General features: G+C 37.6%; 1 protein-coding gene across 1 annotated transcript in view; it reads left to right on the top strand.

The window, feature by feature from the left end:
* Positions 1-22,552, top strand: part of CTNNA3 (catenin alpha 3) — a gene marked incomplete at both ends in the record, with an annotated part of 466,214 nt that overhangs the window by 97,259 nt on the left and 346,403 nt on the right. Inside the window, 2 exons of the mRNA XM_080347591.1 lie at positions 9,657-9,920; positions 15,604-15,807. Of these exons, the coding sequence (XP_080203717.1) occupies positions 9,657-9,920; positions 15,604-15,807 (468 nt within the window). The remainder of the gene's footprint in view (positions 1-9,656; positions 9,921-15,603; positions 15,808-22,552) is intronic.

Below are 22,552 nucleotides of genomic sequence, written 5' to 3' on the forward strand. Positions count from 1 at the left end.
CAGGCAGTAGTCTCTAAGGCAACAGACAAACGAGGCAATGCAGCTCCATACTGATCTCTGTCTTGAAGGAACTATTTTTGATGCCTTCAAGAAAACAAAACCATTTTGGTTCCATGGATTTTGAAATTACTCGTGTTAATAAAAAACATTCTGTAATAACATCTTTATAAATACAACTATTACATTGTCTGTCTGAAAAAAAAAAAAAAGAAAAACACAATCCAGAAGTTCTCATTTTCTGAATCAAAACCACGGGCTGATAAGTCATGCTTCTTTGTTAGTAAAAAAATCAGATCTTATTCATTCTTTAAAAATCCATTGCTTGGTGTTCACAAATAAGAAATCATGTTGGAAAAAAAAACAAAACTGTTGAATGATCATGTTATTTGGGACCCAAAACTTTGGATACTCTTGGGCTGGTCGCACTGTGCTGTGAGGGTGATGCAAAATTCTCTCAAGCATAAAGAAGAACAGGAGTTTGTGATATGGTGGCTGTCACAACTGTTGGTAAGGGTGCATCTTGAAAAAAATGCAACTATTTAAACCTTGGCCCCTGAGATTTGCTTCTTGTGGATTTGTATAGCATACATCTGTTGTATAGTATAAATCATCAGATCAGAGTACTATACATTTCTCTAGGCATAGTCCACGCAAAAAAATCTCTTTAAAAACCCCTCTTTTGGTGCTTATGCTTTTTGAATTTTATCTAACAGCAGTAAGATTCGAATGGCATTCTGCATTGAAGTACCATTAGTGAATATGAATAAAAGTTCTAATCTAAATAGAATCTATGTAAGGGTAATTTCTAATTTTTATAGGAATGTTAAAATGAAGAAGTCAAGTTCTGTATTTGCAGCATTTCTTGACAGATAGTGATGCTGTAAATTATACAGCTGTTCTTCCCCAGTATGGATTCTGTAGTACTCACAGCGATTTATAGGTCCAGAGTGGAGCTGCTGAAAGTCATTTATTCTCAGTGCTGTATTAAATCTATCATATACAAATGCATTAACATTCAGTACAGAGCTCAAGGGCTTATGGCTTTTTCTTTCTTGCTCTGACTTGCTGTCCTTTAAGTGTTTGCAAGGTATGCAGAAAAGAACATAAAAAATCCTAAATTGATGTAGAAGGGGAAAAAAAGAAAAGTATTATCCATGATAAATACTTGAAATCAGCAGTTGATGTTGAACAACAAAACCAAAACCTACTTTTAATATTTCTGAAATTGGTAATGCTGACAAGCTTCTTTTGATGGATTAGCACTTCAGTTCCATTTGCTTGAGTGTCAGTCTTTACATATGTCAGTTGTAAGTGTCTTCGTGTTACAGAAACTGAATAGTCCCTGCAATGTTTGAATTGTGTATCTTAAGAGAGAGTGTGAGGCAATGTAATTGATTTTCTTAATTCAGCTTGGTTTAGTTTTGGATTTTTAAATTAGAAATAAAGAAAACTATCTTATTTTAAATATTTGGGAAGCATTTATAACAAATGATTACAAATAGTTAAACTGTACCTGGAGTTTGACAGAAGAACTGGGAGAAGTGCCATCATTATTTGTTGAGTATATAATCTGTGACAAAATATCAGTTGGAACAGGCTGCCTGATCTGAGTCGTGTACCTGTCTATTGTTGATGATTTCACATCTTTCACATTGAGATATTAAATCTGGGAAGATTTAATATGCTTTGTTCAAGACCAGGAGAAACTGGTACCTAGGGGAATGTTGAGGTGATTTGTTGGAGAAAGAGATCCTGAACACTTGTGGCAGATGGAATACATTTAGACATGACTATATGTATAAAAGGAAGGCTGAACCAGGACAAGTGAAATGTGAAAGAGCTATTTGTTTGTTATCTGTGAAACTGTGTATCAGTCAAAATGCTAGTGGACCATGCATAACATGGTCTTCCACTACTAGTGTTTTTACTTAAGTTGTTTCTAAGTAGCCTAATACCACTAAGGCAGAGAATGAAATAAGTTTTCAATTTAATAAGTACCCAAAATCCCTTCTAATTTTAAAAATTCAGAAAAGAAGCAAGTAAAAATTAATCACATACGGTATTATGAGAATTTAATAAAATTGCAGAAATAAGTAATTCTGGATAAAAGTCATTCTGCCACATTTTTCAGTGATTCATCTTCCTTTGAAAAAATTCCAGGCCAAAATGTTTTCTGAAAGCTTTAACAGCTGTATTCTATGCATTGTACTATGTATGAATATTGATACTTTATATTTTCCATACCTCTGAAATAACTACAGTATGAAAAATCTTTTATTGAGTCTTGCTCAATGTGTTTTACTTTGTTTTTTGTATGAATGTTTACAGAATAGTTTTAACCTTACAATTTCTCAGAAATGCCAATTTTCAGGTGTGTTTACTCCTATGAAGAAGTTAAGTCCTGCTTTGGGATATATTCTGAACTTCCTGCTGCTTCTGCAAGCTCCATGTTCTGCATTGTTTGCCTTGTATTACTTTCCTTAGTTAGATGTGTATGTGCAACTTCCTTGTCTATTCAAAACTGTGATAAGTTACTTTAATATTAAACTTTAAATTATAAATTGTCTTGACTGCCAGAAATATGTGTTGATCTCTGAGCTCTTTTCTTTCAAGGATTGGTGTTAACCAGCAGATTATTTAGCTTGAAGTGTAAGATGGAGTTTTTAACATCATGGGTCAAGCCAACATTAACTGATATGATGCACTTCTGAAATAAACAGTTAACACCTACCACCTCTTTAGCTTTTTAGAAAGAAATTATCTCTCAGTCACTTTAAGAACTAAGCACTGAAAACAAAGCAACTTTAGACAGGGAAAGAAAATGATGCCATGAAAATACTGAAATTCTGAAAATTTTAAACTATATTTGACAGCAGCATAAAGATAAGACGTTCCTTTGGTGGAAGTGTTGACAAAGAAAGAGCATGCTGCTTTATTCATTTTTTTCTTTACAAAGACTAAATCATTGCTTTACTCATTAAATTAAGGAAGAGGACTGTAGGCCGCTGCTGCCTTACTTTTGGGTGCTTCTACACTGGCCGTCCTGTTTCTCAAGTGCTTGGCATCAACTGAGGTTGGTGTTTCACTGACTCCTTTCCGTCTGTTGTTTCTTCATCCTAATCTTCCTTACGGTTTTCACTCTCACTCTTTTGTGTTGTATCTCTCGTTTCCCGTTTTCCTCTCTTTAAATTAATCTCTGTTTCTGCCGTGTTTCTCTCCACATCTTCATTAGTCATCTCCTTCTCCTCAAGACGCGATAAGACCTTCTGGAGGTTCCTGACTTCAGAGCCTTCTCCCTGATGAATGTTTCCTGCTCTAGTTCCACGCAAGCTCATTCCTGACAAATGTGGCCATAAATGTAGTAGGAGAAAAACCTTCATGAGCTAATATATTAAGTGGTATATGTTTGCAGAAAAAGGATTGCTGCACTTAAAGAAAAATTCTTACATTATTTCTTACAGGGAAAAATTGCTTTGCTAACTTTCAAAATGACCTACTTCATCTAAGAGACTGATAGTTAACAGAGCAGGATATTAGAAGTGTGGGGACCAAATCCTGAAATAATGGTTAGAGAAGTGACAGCAAGGTGTTGCTCTGTCATCTGTAACTGGGCTAGAAGTTGCTGAAGCATGAGCGACACAGAATATTCTGCAATAGTTGCAATCTGATGCAACAAAGTCATCAAAAGAAACAGCATCTTCCCTAGCTGAACAGCAAATTCTGGAAAACATTTGTAAATTGAAAACACTGGGATATTAAACAGTCATGGACAATTTTTGATACTTTGTATAAGATAGCTTTGCTCTTCTGCAGTATTATATATCAGTTTGAGTATGGTTGATAGTAAATAGGTGTAGATACAGAGAGAATGTTGCAAGGCTTCACTTCTACAGGGAACCTCAGTCCCATAAATGTTTCATGCTTGCTCTAAGTTGACTGAAAGTTATGGTTTGATAAAGACAGTGCAGAGTCTTCCTGGAGGCAGAGGGTATCACTCAGGGCTTAGTCCTTCACACCTTTTATATTCATGTGTAAGGCTCATGCAAAGAAACTCTGCCTACAGTTTCTAGCCATACAGAGTGTGTACGTATATATATATATATATACATACACACACATACCTATATAGTGCGTGTATATATGTAGTGTGTATATATATATATCTGGTGTATACACACTGTAGTATAGTGTAGCATGAGACACTGAGAACTGCTGCTGACTTCTGAAGTTAGCTTGGAATGCCTGACCATCAAACACATAACTGTTGCTGCTTTGTAAAGATAAGTTTCTGGTTTTGTCTCCAGATCTCCTTGATCTATAAGATATATCTTTTTAAATGGTTTACTTCTGTGATGCCTGCAAATGCTGCTGTCGGTGTTTCAGTGTTGTGTGTCTATTAAGGAACAGAAATTAGAAAGGAAAAATTTTTATGTTTCTGGGGTGTAGTAGTATTGGTTTATTTCGTCTACCTGTTTGGACTGGAACAACCTCTGGAAACATATGTATATAAAACAAAACAAGTGCAACCCAAAATACAAACAAACTGGCTTTGGAATAGATGCTTTCTCTATGAAGGAGCAGATGAGATTTTTGATAAGAATTTCCAGTGAGTTTCCATTTCTATGGCACTTGAAGATGTAATCATTTGCTTTCTGGAGTACTTAAATCCAACAGTGACTGGTGAAGGTAATGGTGGGATTTTGATTCACGCAATGAGAAATGCACAAAGGTGTGTTTAATCAAATTCCTTTGATTCAGTGCAGTTCTGAATTTACTGGCATACCTTCTCAGTGGTGTTTAACTTGCTGTGAATGCCTGTAACATGAACTTTTATGGTCAGTGTAATACAGCTCTATGTTCTAGCGATGTTTTGCTTGTGCCAACAAAAGCATTATCCTAAGTGAGGTCTTTTTCCCAGTGTGTGTTTGTATCTGTCTTCTGTAGGGTTACAAACACTTGTGTAAGGTAGTCATTTTAGACGTATAGTTAAAAGGTTGATGTGGAGGAAAGGAGCCATTAGGTCATGCTGTTCAACTTCTCTGAACTTAGCATTTTGTAGAGTAGGCGGGGTCATCTTTATGATGGAGTTTATGACAGGTGATCCCCGCCAATGGTGAGTGCTTCTCTGTTTAGAACAAGGTATTTTGGGGGTTCAGCGAGGGCTGGCAGCTCTGGGAGGTGAGAGCCTCTCCAGCCAGGGCCCTGAACCCTGTGTCAGTGTGAGCTGGGCATGCCAGGTGATGGAAACCGGCTTCAACCAGGAGTCTGGATAATCGGGAAAGTTTGTGGTGATGAGACAGGTTGGAAGCAGCTGGGAAGTTGGTCTGTGGGTGAGGGCGGGGCCTGGTGAGGGTAACCAGTGTGAGACAGCCTAGTGACTGCTCAGAAGCACCATTGTGACAGGGCAGGGCTGAGCTCAGGTCAATCTGTGCGCTGAGGCCTGGAAGGGGGGCAGCTGTGGCCGAGCTGGAGCCTGGCACTCCTGCGACATAGCTCAGAGAGGGGCTGAGTGTCCCTGGCTGAGCTGAACCAGGGCTCCGGGACAAGGAGTGGATGGATCTGGGGCCTGGCGGCACTCGCAGGGCCCTGGCAGGTATAAGCCTTTAAAACTTGTGTGAAAGTAGTAGTATCTTTGAATAACTGACACAGCTGAAGAGCAATGTGGCAGTGAGTCCAGATCTTGTTCACTTTCTTGTCTGGGAGATATTTTCCTTCCACTGAATGACTACACAGTTCTTAGGAAGATCATAAACTTGGGTCTTGCCCAGATAAACAGTGCATGAGTGCACTGGGAAAAGGTTGAGTTTTGTCATTGTCTTTGATTCACCAAATACACGTAATTTGGCAGTCACTTTTGACTGAAAGCTAAACACTAAGGTCAAAGTTTAAGCTGTGATAAAAAGTAATGCTTTTGTCCCCCAGCCCTATAGTAGTAGGAAATGATGAGGATTTGTATATCTGTGTTCTTCTTGGAGATAGAACTCAGTTCAATGGCACATGTCTCTGCAAAGAGTGAGCTAAAGCACTGCAGTGCACTTCATTTGAAGTTGCCTTTGTGAACCTTGTATTGACTGCAGCCGGTGCAAAATATGGCACTGTGGTTTATACCCACAGTGATGCTTGGATCCCAGGAGCTGTGAACAAGACCTGGCTTCCTGGTGTATTGTGCTGTCAAACCTTAAATGTCTTAAGTGTCATAAAGAACAGGATTTCTTACTGAAGAACAGAAGTTTAACCGTGAAGATAATTTTCAAGCTTTCCATTCAGTGTGGTCTTGTCCATTGACAGTGTCTGGCTGGAACAACCCACAGCTGGATACCTGTGACTATCCATTCTTTTTTCATTCTTATCAGGGCCAACCAGGTATGGAGAAGACATAATAGTACATCCCAGGGGGGGCTAAGACAGCAGCCTGGGAAAGTATACTATACTATACTGGGCCTCTTAGATTGGCAGTGACTTGATGCAGGATTATCTCTGATCTAAACTGGTCTTACATGACATATCTAGAGCTCAGTTAATGATTTAATGTGGAAAAAATAAATCCCAGATCAGTGAAAATAGTCCACTAGTCTAAAAAGCAGTTTAGATAAGAGGAAAGTGGTAAGCTGTGAAGAAAAAGAAAAATATGGTAATGCTCAGAAATGGAGCTGAATGAACTACAAATGCTCAGATATTAAGGTATGAAGACAGTAGTAGTAAGAACTTGTTTGGAAAATTTCCCCTCCGTAGTTCTGTTTGTCTTCTGCCTCTGTGCAAGTGGAAGGTGATCCATCCATACTTAGAATAATCTCAAAAAATATGTAACAAAACCCATGGTTGTAGTATGTGTTTTCCTGTTCCTTTTGTTCTGGTGCCATGTTTTACGGATATTCCAATCCTATACACATACTTTTCCCTGTATGGTTCTTTTGCAGCTGAGAAACATATCTTGTTGCATTCTGTGCCAAAGTTAATGTAGTGTATTTGGGCAAGGGTCAGTACAGGCAGAGTTTGAGTCCAATGTTGAGTGCAGCCAGATTTGATACACTGAATGCTCAGACCTTTAAAAGTCTACGGTCTTAGTTTGGAACTTGTCTGAAAGTGTGCAAGTCATTCAAATTCAGCACAGTGCCTGTGAACATGTTCAGAACTGTGATGGTTTGATAGTTCATGGGAGAATGTTAACATTCAGCTTGTAGTTCTCAAGTGATATGTTCTGTCAAAGGACAACTCAAAAGAAACTGTATGCTCTCTGTCTTGCTTTCTTGTGTTTCTTAGTGGTGTGTTCTCTTTGACAAGTAAAAAAAGGAATCAGATGGTTTCTGTATTTTTCTCTCCACTGGAAAAAGTTTATCAACTATGAGTTAACAATCTGTTTGTAGAGACTAACTTCCTTCTTCAGAGAGCTAGTTACATTATTCTGATAATCCACATATGCAAATATTTGATAGAGAAATCACTGAATTGTAGGGTTTTTTGGCCTGTTTGTGCAGAAGATCAGACTATGATTATTACACATCTCTTCCTGTTCACATGAAAAAATCTTGAGGAATTAATTCTTCATCAAGGTGGAAAAGAACAGCAGCCTTGCAGCTTTTGAGGTTGTCCAAGGCTGACAACTGAACAACAAAAGTAGTGATGAATTTCATGGGTCTAAGGATTAATTTTTTTTAAAAGGTTATTTAATAAAAGTGAGGCTCTTCATAGGTGAATTTACCAATACCATGATTCTGAAACTCTACACAACAGCGTATGAAACCAAACATTCTGTATTTCAAAACCAATAACACATGAATATTTTGGACTGTTTCTAGATGCCCTGTTATTGACTTACTGTGACTGGCTTTGTGCTACTGGATTGACAGTTTGGGATTTCGTATGAACACCTCATTCCTGGTTAGACAGTGCTGTTTTAGAGGGGAAAGGTAATTTGGAAGGACTTTTGAGTTCGTTTGTGTATGATGCAGCGAAATAAGAAGTAGCTAATAGCAGCCAGCTGGACTAAAGTGTTGTATTGACTTGCCATTGTATGTCCCTGTGTGTAGCTTCCTGCAGCTCAGAAGAAAGGAGGGCATTCTGTTGTCTTTTCATTTATTTGTAGGAAACGTAGATTCACTAATCAGTGCAAGCGTCTGTGTTCAAAAGTAAATAATATTTTTTTTGCTGGGAGTTCACTGGAGAAATTGCAGATGCTTTACCAAGGTTGGAGGTGCATTAGTATTTGGATTTGAGCACATCCGGCAATGAAGTCATTCCTGCACAGAGGTGATTCATTGATATATTGGGTCATAGTGTTTATTTTTCGTTTGTTGGTTGGTTGTTCTTTACTGTGTCCCTGAGATTTCTAAGTTAGCTTGAGGAAGTAAGGTGCAATCCTATGTCTGAGGTATCTCTTGCAGTAAATGGGATTTTAAAAGCATAGAACTGGTTCATTTAATATTGCATGCTCTTTTCTTCAGCCATAAACTTATAAACTTTATGCAGTGAGACGTGGATACTAGGATGCTTTTGTAAATCGTGCATATGCAGCCTGATGCAATGCAAAGGAAAATAATTAGAAAGACTTCAGCTTCCTTTAGAGCAGGCTGAGAGCAGCTTTGTACACATTTTGCTGTTCATTCTGCATTGACCCTCTTATGCTGTTTGAAGCTGGTGCCACAGGCTTTTGTTTTTCTGATATGCTATTTTCTCTTCCTTTTTTATTTTTCCCCTGAATTTAACTTTCTCACCCAAGCCATTTTGCAGATACCTACCAGCTTTTTTTCCAAAGGTAGAAGATGCAAAAAGAGAGTAGGGAGGACGTCTGGAGTAAAATAGGATGGATGCAACAGGAGGTTCCTTACAATCCTGATGCTGACTGTATGATTGCATCCAAGTCCGTAACTTCCAGCTGTCCAAATAACAGCTCCTGCGCTTGATTCCCAGAAACAGTTAAACCTGACTTGATAGCTCTGTCAAACTGTGCTCTCCTTGTTGTTTGGGCTGGCAGGAGCCAGGGTTCTAGAAGATCTATGTGGAGAAGGGAGGAACATGATGAGTGTGGTAAGCTCCCTGAGTGCTTTAAGTGTGTACATAGCAGGAAGGGAGGAAAAACAAGCAGTGGCACTTCAGAGGTGGCTTCTCATCAGCACCTTTTTCATTTCTGAACCTTCCATGCGTCCTGTTTCCCAGGAGCACAGGGCTCCAGCCCTGACCTGCTGTTCCTTTCTGCAGGGTGCTCCAGACATACACTGTTTCCCTGGGGCAGGGAAACAAGGACCGGGAACTTGTTTAAATGCAGCAATCACAGAATTTCTTGCTTAATCCTGTCTGCACCTCTCTCCTTCTCTATTGCTCTATTTCACTACGAAAGACATGTCTGGGAGGAAAGAGAGCTGATTTCCAGGCCACTTTTCTCAAAGGAAACTGCTTAAAACCAAATAAACTGTGGACACTTCAAGGTGCTGGTAATAAGGCACAATAAAAACTGGAGTTGTTTTACACAGACTTTGTTCGTTTCTCATGAGGTAAAGATGATTCAATTGTAAGTACTGTTGTAGCCCATTTTCACAATCTTTGACAAATTTAACTTGATGTTTCTTTAAACAGAGTAAAGATTAAAAAAAATTGTTTATGTATTACTTGTCAGTTTTGAAGTGCTTTTGGCAATAAACTGCATGTTCTTTTGCTGACAGGATTTGAAATCTAGCAATCAGCGAGATGAAATTGCTGCAGCACGTGCATCCCTGAAGGAGAATTCTTCTCTCCTACATTCAATATGTTCAGCTTGTTTGGAACATTCAGATGTTGCGTCCCTTACAGCCAGCAAGGATTCAGTTTGCAATGAAATACAGAATGCTCTCAATGTAATTTCTAATGCTTCCCAAGGAGTTGGAAATAAAATGGCACAACCTACATCTCATACAGCTACTCTTGGAAGTGCCCTTGATGAGTTTGAGGTATGTAAACCTGTGAACCTGCAAACTGGTGCTCTGCTTAGTTGTAGTCTAAGTAGTATCGCTCTAAGTTACTTAATTGGGAGCTATCACTTCCTTCAAAAGAGTCTGGAATTAAGTCATCATGTACATTCAGTATTTAGCTTCCTTCATACAGAAGGCAAGAATTAGTTCCAACTGTGTCACTGATGGTGGAGACAGACCCATCCTTAAGTAAGTGAGAAGAACCTCCGAGTTTAGTTTGCAAACAGCAGTGATTATCAGATGATGGTGATCGCTGCTACCTTGACTGCATTTGAACTAGTACAATGTGAAATGCAGTTCTTTACTTCAAAGTTTGTCATTGAGATCGTTAAGTGATTTATATAGTTGAAGGATTTAGAAACCTAATAATTTTTTCTGCTTATCATTAAATAAAGTGACATAACGAATACGTTTTGCCAGATTGTGATTTCTACTTCCATTATTTAGCCAAATGCTTTGAGAAGGTCAGTTTTTTCTCTACTCCTGACCTGATCCTAACCTTTTGTATGGAGTTTTCCCTTTTTCTCATGGCTGCTCTGCTTCTTACCAGTGTTATTTTCCATTGCTCTGCCAAAAGTGGTAAAAGGACTCCTGAGATGAGGTTACAGACCACGTTCCTCATCTGGTGTAGGCCTAGATCAACAAAAGGAATGAAAGTTTCTAAACACATTTACAAATATGGGTCTTTTTGGTTGCGAATTCTCAGACTTACCAGATCTCAGCCTCAAAACTCCAGTTTTGTTGATACATTGTCAGGAGAATTGATGTTATGACTCATGGTAATAGATTTTGTCTAAAATTTTCAGTGAAAGCGTAGAGAAATGCATAGACATCCATATATGACACAAATCTTGTAGTGGCAGTTTATTGATCAAAGCAGACCTCTCAGTCACACTCAAAGTGGAATTCTTTCCCTGCAAAGGAACAGGCTACAATTGCAAGTTACAGGTCATCCTTCCTTGCTTCTCACACTGGGTTTCAAAATTATAGTTTCTAATCTCTTTTCTTCATAAATTAAAGAGAAACGTTTAAGAGTAATACTGATTTGTTACAATGGAACTCGGAATGACAAATTATATACTTTAAATGGGCTCTATTATTTACATGTTTTACTTACAAATTGTTTAAATGAAATTTGGCAAAAGGATTGCATCTTCTGACTGTAGATGAAATCATCTTGCCTGCATGTGAGCAGGACCATGTTAATGTTTTTTTTTTTAAATGTAATTAAATTTATTATTGTTATAAGAGTTATGATAATCACAAAAGGGAAAAAAATCTCCTTTGGATTGAATTTGGTTTTATTTGGAAACATAAGCACGTACAAGTCTGACTGTTGTAAAAATCCACTTGTTTGTGGAATTTTCAATATAGTTTTACCTAGGTAACACCAATGGGAATTGAAGCTGTGTGACTTAGATAAAGCACAATTTATAGAGCATTTAACTTCTGAAAATGATTTTGTGAATTAGATGGTTTCACTTTTCTTTCTTTACAGGAAGTTCTTTTGGCTAAGGACCTGAGGCCTTTGCTCTATCTCCCTGTTGCAAATACAGTTCCATGGAATAGATTGATGTAGTAAATAGTCTGTTGGGAATAAATCTCATTAAATGTTTATAGTGCAGAAATGTATCACAGAGCTTACTCAACGATCTATTACAGTATTTAGATGTCTTGCTATGCTATTCTTCCTTTGCCAGTGCTGGCAGTGTGAAAGCTATTATTACAGATTTATAAGTAAATTAGAGGAGTTAACTCTTAAATCAGTATATTCTCAAGAATTCATCTTAAAGGCTCCATATAACTACCAGGTCATTCTTAAATAACCAAAAAAATGCAATTAAATTTGTGATGTTACATATTAAGATCTGTGTTAAAAGAGTGTGTACGTGCAGCTTATTTAAGGCTTTTCGCTGGTCTTTCATCTTCTGAATGTGAAGAGATATCTCACAAAATGATACAGATCTTCAGTGCCTGACTCTGTTAGCGTGTCCATCTGGCCATGGCTACCTGGCAGAGCAATTACTTATGAAATGTCAAAATACTGTAAATCAATCCAAAATGTCAGGAAATAGAACCAGGTTTCTGGATACCCATGAGCCCTCCTTTTTACAGATCAGAAAACCAATGAGGGAGAAAACAGTTGTTTAATAATTCTGTTTTCAGTGCTCACTTGTGTTGAAGAACTTGGGTAGCTAACCACTCTTTAGCTCTGTTAAAACAAACATGCAAAATTGCTGGTTGCATATCTGGTGTCTTCTGATTGGCTGGAAATTAGATTGTCTTTTCTGCGTAGATGTACTGATCATAAATATTTGATGAAATTGCTTGAAGAATTTGATCTGTGGGCAGAATCTTAAATCATCTTTTCCTGGTTATTATTGCCTTTTTTTTTTTTAAATTTAGAGCGGAACTGTAGTAGATTTTTGCCAGTGCTATTTGTCCATCTTTGCATCAGCTTTCTACAAACTGTCTCCCAAAGGAAAACATTGCTACTCCTGTTTCATCTGCGATCTGAAGGCAGTCCTTTTACGAGCTAAATGACTAATTGGCTGTAGCCTTCAAATATGTCTTAGTGTTCCATAATCAATGAAGCTGTTTCTTTCTATAGTAACACAAATATTCTACTTGGCAGGTGTGTTTGACATTATGATAGACATTGTATGAATGGACTAGTGTTGAGGGTGCTTAAGGTGTAGGAATGCAATAGCAAAGTTGCTGCTCAAGTGAATAGTGACTAAGTGGCACAACTCCAGCAGAGGTGAGGTACCACAGAACACATGAGGGAGACAGAATTTCAAATCTCTAACACAAATAAATCTGTCTTCCATGTCAGAAATTGTTGTCCTGACTGCTGGACACTGACTTAGAATGCCTTCCTGTGTTATCTTTCAAATAGGAAGTAGTTAAGAGATAAAAATAAGGTTAATATGTTGCTTTTATGGATATACAAATAACTATGGTTTTCATCTTCAAAATATTTAATCTCTTTCCCTCCTGCTTGCACATAAACTCCTTTTCAGTTTATTATGTGCATCTGGATATGTGAACATTGGTTTGAGAAAATGCAGGGACTTGGAACTACATAGTTAATACTTTAATCCAAGGTAGCATCTGCTGATTGCACATAAACACCTGACATAGACCCCTTAACCATTTTAATGGTCTATCCTGTCACTTGCTGAAACAAGTTCATAAATTTAGTTTTAGACTTTCATTAGTCTCTCAGAGTAGAAAACAGAAAATTGCACTAGCAGTATCACTGGCATGATTTTTTGGTGATATTCTGCACTGCTATGAAAATCCCAAAATTCAACACAGAAAATGCGGAGACAGAAATTCACTAGTACCTTTTCTTTCTAGTCATTGTGGAAATTTGAAGACTAGAGTTCATCTAGTCCTAGTTTTTGGTACAAAGCATGACATAATCCTAGAACTTTAGGCTCCAGAAGGTCTTACAGAGATCATTTAAGAAAGTTTATTGCCTACTGATTTTATGTGTGTTAATAGGTAGTAGGTATGAGGCTGAGTTGGTGCGGGTGCCTAAGTAACTAGAATGCTTTTAGATGAGGTGGAGGACTTCAGGGCAGTGGAGCAGTAGTGGAGGTGGAATGTTTAGAAACGTACACTGATCCTGCAAGCTGGGAAATACAACCTTCTGTTTGAATGACACAGTAATGCAGAAAGAGCCTGCACTGGTTTCCTTGGGAAATATTCAAATTATCAAGTCTAATTTTTCTCTATTTCTGCTGGAGAATCTCCCAGCTGTCTCAAAACAATTCATGTGTATTTCAGAAAAGATGGGATGCTTCAACATGTAAAAATGTCTTTCTTTCTCTGAATTATACCTAACATGTAGGATAATGTTAATAATAACCAACAAGAAAATCTCAAGGTCACTGAAGTCCCCTGTCCTAGGTGTTTAAGCTTTTATCTTACTACCTTTATCTCACTACCCTTAGAATTGCCTGAGCTAGACAGTACCTGAAATTGTGATATTAAATCTAAATTGAAAAAATAATTAAAATTCTCCAGCTTAAAAGTAGTCTGAGAAGCACTGCTAAGTTCCAATGTACCTGACCTGATTTGCACTTAAGGGTATACGGCAGTTTTCTTGTTTAATATTTCTTCTGAAAGTGTGGAATCACATATAGATGTAACAGGTGAATGGATTTATGTGGAATATAGACTTGGTGATCTGGACCATAGTAGCACTGTTTCAGATGTTCAGTTGAATTAAAAACTGCTAGTTTGAATTTATTTAAATGCTGAAGATTGTATACACTTACTTTCATATTTCATGAAAACATCACCTCTCATTTTCTTTCTCTTCAGAATATTTGCTTGACACACAGATGTAATTAGTTTTATCATGGCAAAACAGTTGTCTGCTTTTGTCTGCTTTCTGGCTAGTAAAAAGCAAGAGGCCACAATATCTGTGTCCTTTGAAAAAACAGTTGTTGAACAAAAGATACTATTTTGGTCTTTGCCTGTATTCAGCCTGCTAAAGGTAGCAGCAGTGACTTTCTGCCACAGTATGGGATTGTATTAAACTAAAAATCTGCAGAACTAGACTGCTCATGTATCTGATTTAACATTCTTAGCTGTCATCTAGCACTGCTGTTTTTGTTCTAAATCCTGAGGTCCTCCTGATCTCTAAACGTCTAAATTTTGGGGATGCTGAACTCCTCTTTCAGACAAAGCTGAGATTCTGCTCTGAGATACTTAGGTAAAATAGGGAATATTACTGACAAGTAAACTTATACACTGCGGATGTCATAGTTGTACATAGACATTGTTAGCTTATTATAAAACATCTTAAGATAAATATGCAAGACAGACCCACTGTATGAGAGGATGAGGAAGACAGATAATCCTCAAGAAGTACAGACAGAAACATGAAACAGTTTGAAAGAAGAAATACTTTTTTTTACAAGCACAGCAACAAGACATGAAGAGGAGAAACAATGCTGGCTGAGAACTTGGGAAGGTGCCACACAGTTGACTCTTTTAAGACATACCCTGGGTGTTACCATGAACTTGACAGTCTGGGCCTCAATTTTTTGCTTTGAAAATGGGGTTGATAGTTTTTCATTGTAGAGTAGGGTGTTGTGACAATTGATTGACCAAATGGATACTGCAGTGATAAGAATGTGTGCATATTTATGAAGGCAGGCAAGTAGCCTTTCTGTTGTAGAAATGCCAGATACAGGTGTAGGAGAGGTTGAAACTGAGGATGACAATCTTAAATCTCAGACAGCAAAAGTAAGAAACAAGAGGAAGGAGTCAGAGACAAGGCAGTTGTAGTCAGAAGATGTCAACATGGTCTGCAGGTAGATGTGATCCTGTTCTACTTGGGCTGTGAGGTGCTTAAGAGTGAACCAGCTCTGGCAGGAAAGCTCTGTTGCCATCTTAGTACTGGGTCTAGGCCAGTAGGATTTACTAACTTAGATAGAGATTTGTCTGCAAATGACCTGTATGCATAGCCCAAGAACAGAAAACAGAATCTGCCACAGTCAAAACTATTTTGAATCTTTCCAAGAGAAAGGGCTAGTTGCAAGTCTAGGAAACATAATGCCACTGTAGTTTGTGCACGTAAAAATTAAAGCAGCAACTTAATTGCGCTAAGGTCTTTCTTACCTCTCCTCCTAATCTTTTCCAGAACTTAATTATCCTGGATCCTCTTGAAGTGAATGAAGAGAAAATAAGGCCATCACTAGAGAAACGTCTGGAAGCTATTATCAGTGGAGCAGCTTTGCTGGCTGATTCTTCCTGCACGCGTGATGTTCATCGAGAACGCATCATTGCTGAATGCAATGCTATACGCCAAGCTCTCCAAGACCTGCTTTCTGAATACATAAACAATGTAAGTAACCAGACTTTTTTCCTTTTTTTAATGCCTGTCTCAGGGCCTATTTTAGTGTATACTAGAATTTAACCTATGATTAATGTAAATCAGAGTTTGACCTAAATTTCTCAACATGCTATTCAAAAGGTTGAAAGGAACATTTTCCTACATAAATCTAAGCAAAAGCTAGTTATGGATCTCCAGAAATCATAAGAATCTTATTATATCATACAGTCTGTGGAAAATGCTGTATTACAGATACAATGTACGTGTCTTTATGTTATTTTATGCTTATTGTGAACTGTCATGAGTGCAGAACAGACGTAATCCTTCATATGTTCACAGAAGTTTCTTTTAATTTTGCTTCCTAGTTATCTCTTAAAATTTTAGGACAAGACCTTTAAAATGTGATCTCTGTTCCTGTAGCATGCAACGATTTAAATAATTTGTTAAAAGGCAAATAATCTATTAAGATCATTTTAAAGTAGTGTTCACACTACTACAATTTGGTCTGTGTAAGAGCACCAAATTACAAGGATTCTTTGGTAAATCCAGAAATCTGATTGTTTGGCATGCTTATAGGCCAATTAATCTGTGAATTTTTGAAAAGGAATATAGTTTGTGTTTAAAAAAATAACTATTAAAGAATGAATTTGGCACTTACATCTGGCAGTTAAATGATAAAACAGTAGAGACTGATAGTATTAATATGGGTACACAGTGTTAATATCATGCTTTTCCTCTGGAAACATTTTCTGTAGGCATACTGTTCTTATCTAAAGATACTTGATGATTCATCAAGCACATTGAGAGGATAATTGTATGATACAGCTATTTGTTTCTTTTTTTGGAAGCTGAAATTTCCTTCTGTTCTGTAAGTAATAGTATTTAACCAAGTCCAAAGCTGTTCTAATGTGACTGTTTTCTTTGACTTATCCTGTTGTCATTAGGATAATGAAGCATAGGGACTAAGGTAATCTGGGTATATCAGATGTTTTTTTTCATTTCATACATATTGTACTTGTTGATATTTTCTTTTTATTTATTGATGGCCCAAGAGTGGGTGGGATTTACAACTGATTTATTTAATTTTCTGTCAATTCAAGTTGCTCTTTCAGTCCCTATACCAGATAAAGATACTTTTGTATTTTTACTCCAAGTTTAGCTGCAATTTCTGTTGAATGCAACATAATTCTTCAACCTGCCTGGTGGTGCTTCACACATGGGTTAGCTATGTGAGATTTCTTTAGCTCTGGTTGGCTTGGAACGTTATTTTCTTGTAGGAGATGTCTATTGCGATATTTGTCCTAGGGTGGATCAGGTTTGCTGTTAAATATTGGCAAATTTAATAAGACATCAACCTGTAGTAGCCAGAGCATGTGAGATGATGCAGGTGTGTTGTATATTAATTCAAAAGGTTGCTGTGAGATTGTTGCAAGAACTCATCAGGGGAATTCTACATATTGCAGGAATAAAACCATGTGATTGTAAGTCAAATGGTCTGAAATTCTTGGACTCTTGAAACAAAATTGTGATTATCTTTTCTATTTCAGAAATGGTTATGGTTTTAGGGTTACATAATGCAGACAAAGGGGAAAAGAATAATACATATCCCAGTCCACTTACTTGAGAAAGTCAGGAAGCAGCTTTTAAAATATGGTAAAAGGAGGAAGTGTAACCTAATGTGCTGCATGACACAGTGTCTGCACAAGGTGGCAAAGCTGAGGAGAGAAGCAGAAAGGAAAAAATATAAAAGATTTAAAAGTCTGAAGTGTTACTCTAGGGTTAAACAACAGGAGTCTGCTTATACAATTAATATTGATCTCAATGGAAAAGCTCTCATCAAGGATAATTTATGGCTATAACGGGACTGGATTAAATAAGATTTTCAATGAGAAGATGATCATGTGTCAGTTACATTATTTCACAGCTCTAACTCACTGAAGAATAGATGACAGATTCAGCAGACAGTTCTGATTTATCACTGTATTCCGGGCTCTACTGTTAATAATTTCATGAAGTTAGGACTTGAGCTATAAAAATTATGCTAGCCATTTGTTAACACAGTGCAGTTTAAGGACCAAGTTGTGATTCCCTTCCTCTCCTTGGGAACATTGCTGTACTCCACAAGCAAGTGCATTTTCTATGTAATACTTCATGTGAGTTTGTGCATATGTTCGCATGGTATATTTGTGCCTAATGCCCAGAGTGAGGCACAGGGTTTTCCTTGCTCACTCTCCACAAAGGACTTGCTTTTGCTCCTGTCTTCATCCTGGTGGTGGATGGTTCACAAAACAAAGCCTACCCACTGTCATTTCGGTTCTTTTCAGTCATACTCATTAGTTGTACTAGTCAGCTGCTCGGAAGATTTTTTTTATCTGGATATTCCTGTCATTTCTTGCTGTTATACTGGTTGCATTACTTTTTTAAGCTTTCTATCTGAGTGCTGCTAGTGGGAGCTGCATTACTTCAGAGACACCCCACACACTAAGTGCCACCTTCACAAATGCTTTGCGAGCAGCTGGTTTGCCAGGAAGCTCTGGGAGCTGCACTGACACTGGCAACCCCCAGTGCATCTCTAAAGTCCCTGGCTCACCTGGGAAGTGTTCAGCTTTAACAGGATCCTTGCCAAGGACTTGAGTGCCTAAATTCTGCGTAAGTTCTGTGTCACCCACCTTTTTTGAAACTAACCCTCCGTGCTTACAGAAATTTGAAACAGTATAAGGAATATTGCTTTTGTGGTTCCTAAATTTGGTGTTGTGTGTGATGTGTTTTGTTTTGTTTTGTTTTGTTTTTTTCTCTCAATTATTCTAAGTCTTTAATAAGTCTTAAGGACATCAAGTGAATTCAAGGGCCTATTGGTGTCTGGTTAAATTTTGAGTTTTTACTACAAGCTAAGAGAAACATCTTTTCAGCAGATACTGACTTTCATGTAGTGGCTGTTCTTCACACAGGCTACATCACAATGAGGTGATGCAATGGAAAATTAAGCAAAATGTTCTCTACATAAATAAAGACACACTCTATCTCCAAGAAGCTTGAAGTTTTTCTGCTCACAGAGTAATTCAGACATATAGTAAACTGCAAACATATTTATTCTTCTGAAAGACAGCAACTTTTCTTCCAGTATTTCAGAATTATTTGTATACTATTGTTATCCTCTCTGAGTTATACTTATAGACATATATTTTTAAGGGATGTATTTGCATTTCAGGACGTCAAATAACAGGAATTACTATTGTGAGTTTGGATAGCTTATCAATGGCAGAATCATCCTATGCTTTGTGGATAATAATGTATCCATAGGAGCAATCATTTTGTAGTAATAAGCACTTGTATTTTCCTAATGACAAGCTCTTGTCTCTGCTGATGCTTTAAAATGAAAAATTATTGAACACATTGTAGTGCAGCAATACTGGCTCTATGTTTCTTGAGTTCTCTAGCTGCTTTCACTCCCAGTCACAATAGGGATGTGCACTTATCTGGGTGATCAAAAGGGATAATAGAGTTGTGATTGAGTGTGGGTTAAAGTGGCTGCTGTGGGCAGCAGTTAGGATGATTGCAGGCACTGCTTTCTCTGCCTTCAGTAAACAGGGAGGGGATGTCTCAATGATTATTCTGTACCCACCTGTGGATTTGAATAGAGATCACTGGCTAGATTGTTTAGACAAGACTGAAATAAGGTTGTTAAAGAAAGGTTGTATATGCTTATGATATGATAGCTGCTTTCTTGAATTAAAGTTTCCTTACTTTTAAAATGTTGTTTCATCATATCTGAGCTTTATCTGTTTCTCAGCTTATTCTGGATATCAGTTGGATGTGTGCATGTGTATTTATATATACATACACACACACTGTTGTGTATGCTGGGCCAGTACTGTTTTTGCCTTTTCTGGTAGGTTGTGATTTCATTCTTTCTTGTTGTGTGTTTCAAAAACTTATGTTTCTTAACTGAGTTTTTATGTTAAAATTACCTAAGGTTTTGGCTGAGCGTGGCAGGGAGCGGAGCCAAGCCAGCCCTTCTCACACCTGCCGGAAGGAGACTAATGATACATTTTACCTTGAGATCAGATCAAGAAGTGGACTGAAATTGACTACATTGTACATATTTATATGACATGTCTAGTGCACTGATAATCAAGCCCTGACCATCCGTGTAGCCTCAGGGCAGGCCAAGCTGAGGCTGGCTATAAATCTCATCTGCTTTGCAGCAGAGAGCATTGGACCACTCCAGCAATGATGCTGCAAAAGAGATGAAGTAGTTGGTGGCAGACGGTGGAGCACGTGTGTTGCATACTTGAGTCTCACTGGGAACACCTGAAGGTTCTCTGAAGCCTGTTGCTTCACCACACCTTTGTGTCCACAGCTTCTGGATATGGGACACATTTGTATTTGAGGCATATATAGATCAGAGCACATAAACTGAAATGCTGTAAGGATGAGAGCAGAGGAGACAGGATTCCTGGAAGCAGGGGGACACCTGAGACAGGGAGTTCTTTTTCTGGAGAAAAGATGTGTGGTACAGAACCCTCTGTAGACATGGGGATGGTCCAACTGCAGGAAAGATGATATAGTGGATAGTTGGGACTTGTGCTGTGTCTGTCTAGATTTCAAATTGTAATTGTTAATTTACTGAACACCTGAGCATTGGAAATTCCAAACCAGAAAATGGGTGGAAAATAAGGAGTCTTTATTTATTGATGGCATGGTTTTGGGCCTTAGCCTTTCTCTCAACTCATAAATTTGAGTTCTGTGGAGTGCTAATGCCTTGCTTCACTCCTTTCTTGAGTGCTCTTCAACAGCTCAAGGTCTGACCCACCATCTCCATGTAGTGACTGCCTGTAATAATGTTTTGTGTAGTATTTGATCACCACTCTTACTCTTTTAGAGTGGAAGAACATGTAGATACCTCAAACATATAGATGCCTTAAACTTCATGTTACTTGTATTTTACGGTTTCCTGATGAAGACTTTTAATGATTCCCTGGATAGAGGGAAGACAAGACGCTTTGGTTTATCATCACAGTGATGCAGTGTAGCTTGCATTTAAACTAATTAATCTTGTTCTAAGCAGTAGATTTTTCATTTCAGTGCTCAGGGGAACACTTTTAGTAGTCCTGGAAATGGCAAGAAATCTTCCAAAACAGTTTTTTTTTTTCAGATTGAAGGAAACATTTTGTTCAGCTTGAAAAGGGACTGTTTCATATGTTTAATTTAAAGAATTGCCTCGCCATCTTTGTTAGATATTTGCATCTCTTGAGACTAGTGTCTCTTAATTATCCTTATGTTATAGCTGCAGAAAAATGGATGACTGATGACTAATAATATGTATATGAAAAGACTGATACTCCATCAATAAGAAATTAGGGCCCAAATTGGTATCTCTTACCAGAGAAGACTCACATTGCATGAATCAAATAACCAAACCTGTGAAAAAGCTCCAGACACTTTTCATATCTGCCACAGCTCTTCATGGTAAAGCTTATGTCCTCCATTCCCGTAAGGCTTCATCTCGCCTGTTCCTGTCAGCTGAGCTCGATGAGAACACAGGCTGCTTCACAAAACATAGTGTTTGCCACTTTTAAACTTTCATTAATTTGGGGCGAATTTGCATTACGTTTTGTAGTCGGGGTATTCTGAACATTCTAATATGAATATTTTTTAATAGTATGCTGAAAATGTATCTGGAATGTATAGCTTCCTTCATGAATACATTTTAATAAATACTTAAACCTTCTAATCTCAGTACCTGCCAGCTACTGTTTGTTCTTCTATAGAAAACTGCTATGGTAATGTGTTTTAAACATTTGTCAGAAGAGATCTTCTTGCCAGATATCAAAAGTATTACAACCAGTCGACAGATCATATATTGATACATGTGTAAATGTATGTATTTTACCATTTTCACGGTGTTTGTCCTTTGTTGTTGTTGATGGTGAAACTGCTGGAAGGACATTACCAGTTCTGCTGAGGCATGCACATTTTCTTACAGAGCTCCAAAACACTGTTTGATAGCAGCTTCCTGTGAAATTGTCTGTGTGACTACATGATACTGTGAATCTGTAAATTGATAATTCAACTCATTAATTAAAGAATCTAAGAGCTATAACTGAAGAAATGCATTTTCATATGCAGCTTTGGACCTTTATCTGTTTAGCTAGATGTGTCTCTAGTTTTCTCCATGTAATGAAAGATATTCCAAACAATCATATATGACACAGCTGAAGATTACGGCAACTGTTTAGAGTTTTGTTAAATATGTTATTTGTTCAATGATATACTTCAGTGTGACATCTAGTGTGACTGTTTGACTTGTCCATCTTGGTTACTTCCACTTTTATTCACCAATGTGTATCTTGGCAGACTAGACTAACCAGGGTGTTTGAAGAAATGCCTTGTTAAAGTCTTCAAGAACAGAATAGCTATTGGTTATTCATGCAAGCGATTGAACCGAATGACTTTCCAAAATCCTTTTTTTTGGTACTTCTATGTAGGAAAATGAACAAATGGAGCTTGTATTAATGTCATTTTGTAAAAAGAATGGATTCAAATGTTCTTGCTCTACTGTCCTCTTCTTATTCAACTATTTTTAAAAACTGCTGTTCCAGAGAAGTTTGGAAGTTTGGTATAGCAAAATGTAAACTATAAACATTTCAATGTGTGATGTGTGGGTGGAAAGCGTCACTCAGATTTTTCTGATTCAGGGGTTTTTTTAATGACTTTATCGAGCATTATGTTTTCAGAAAAAAAGATTTATTCCAGT

Source organism: Nesoenas mayeri, assembly GCF_963082525.1.
Source record: "Nesoenas mayeri genome assembly, chromosome: 7".
Lineage (NCBI taxonomy): Eukaryota > Metazoa > Chordata > Aves > Columbiformes > Columbidae > Nesoenas > Nesoenas mayeri.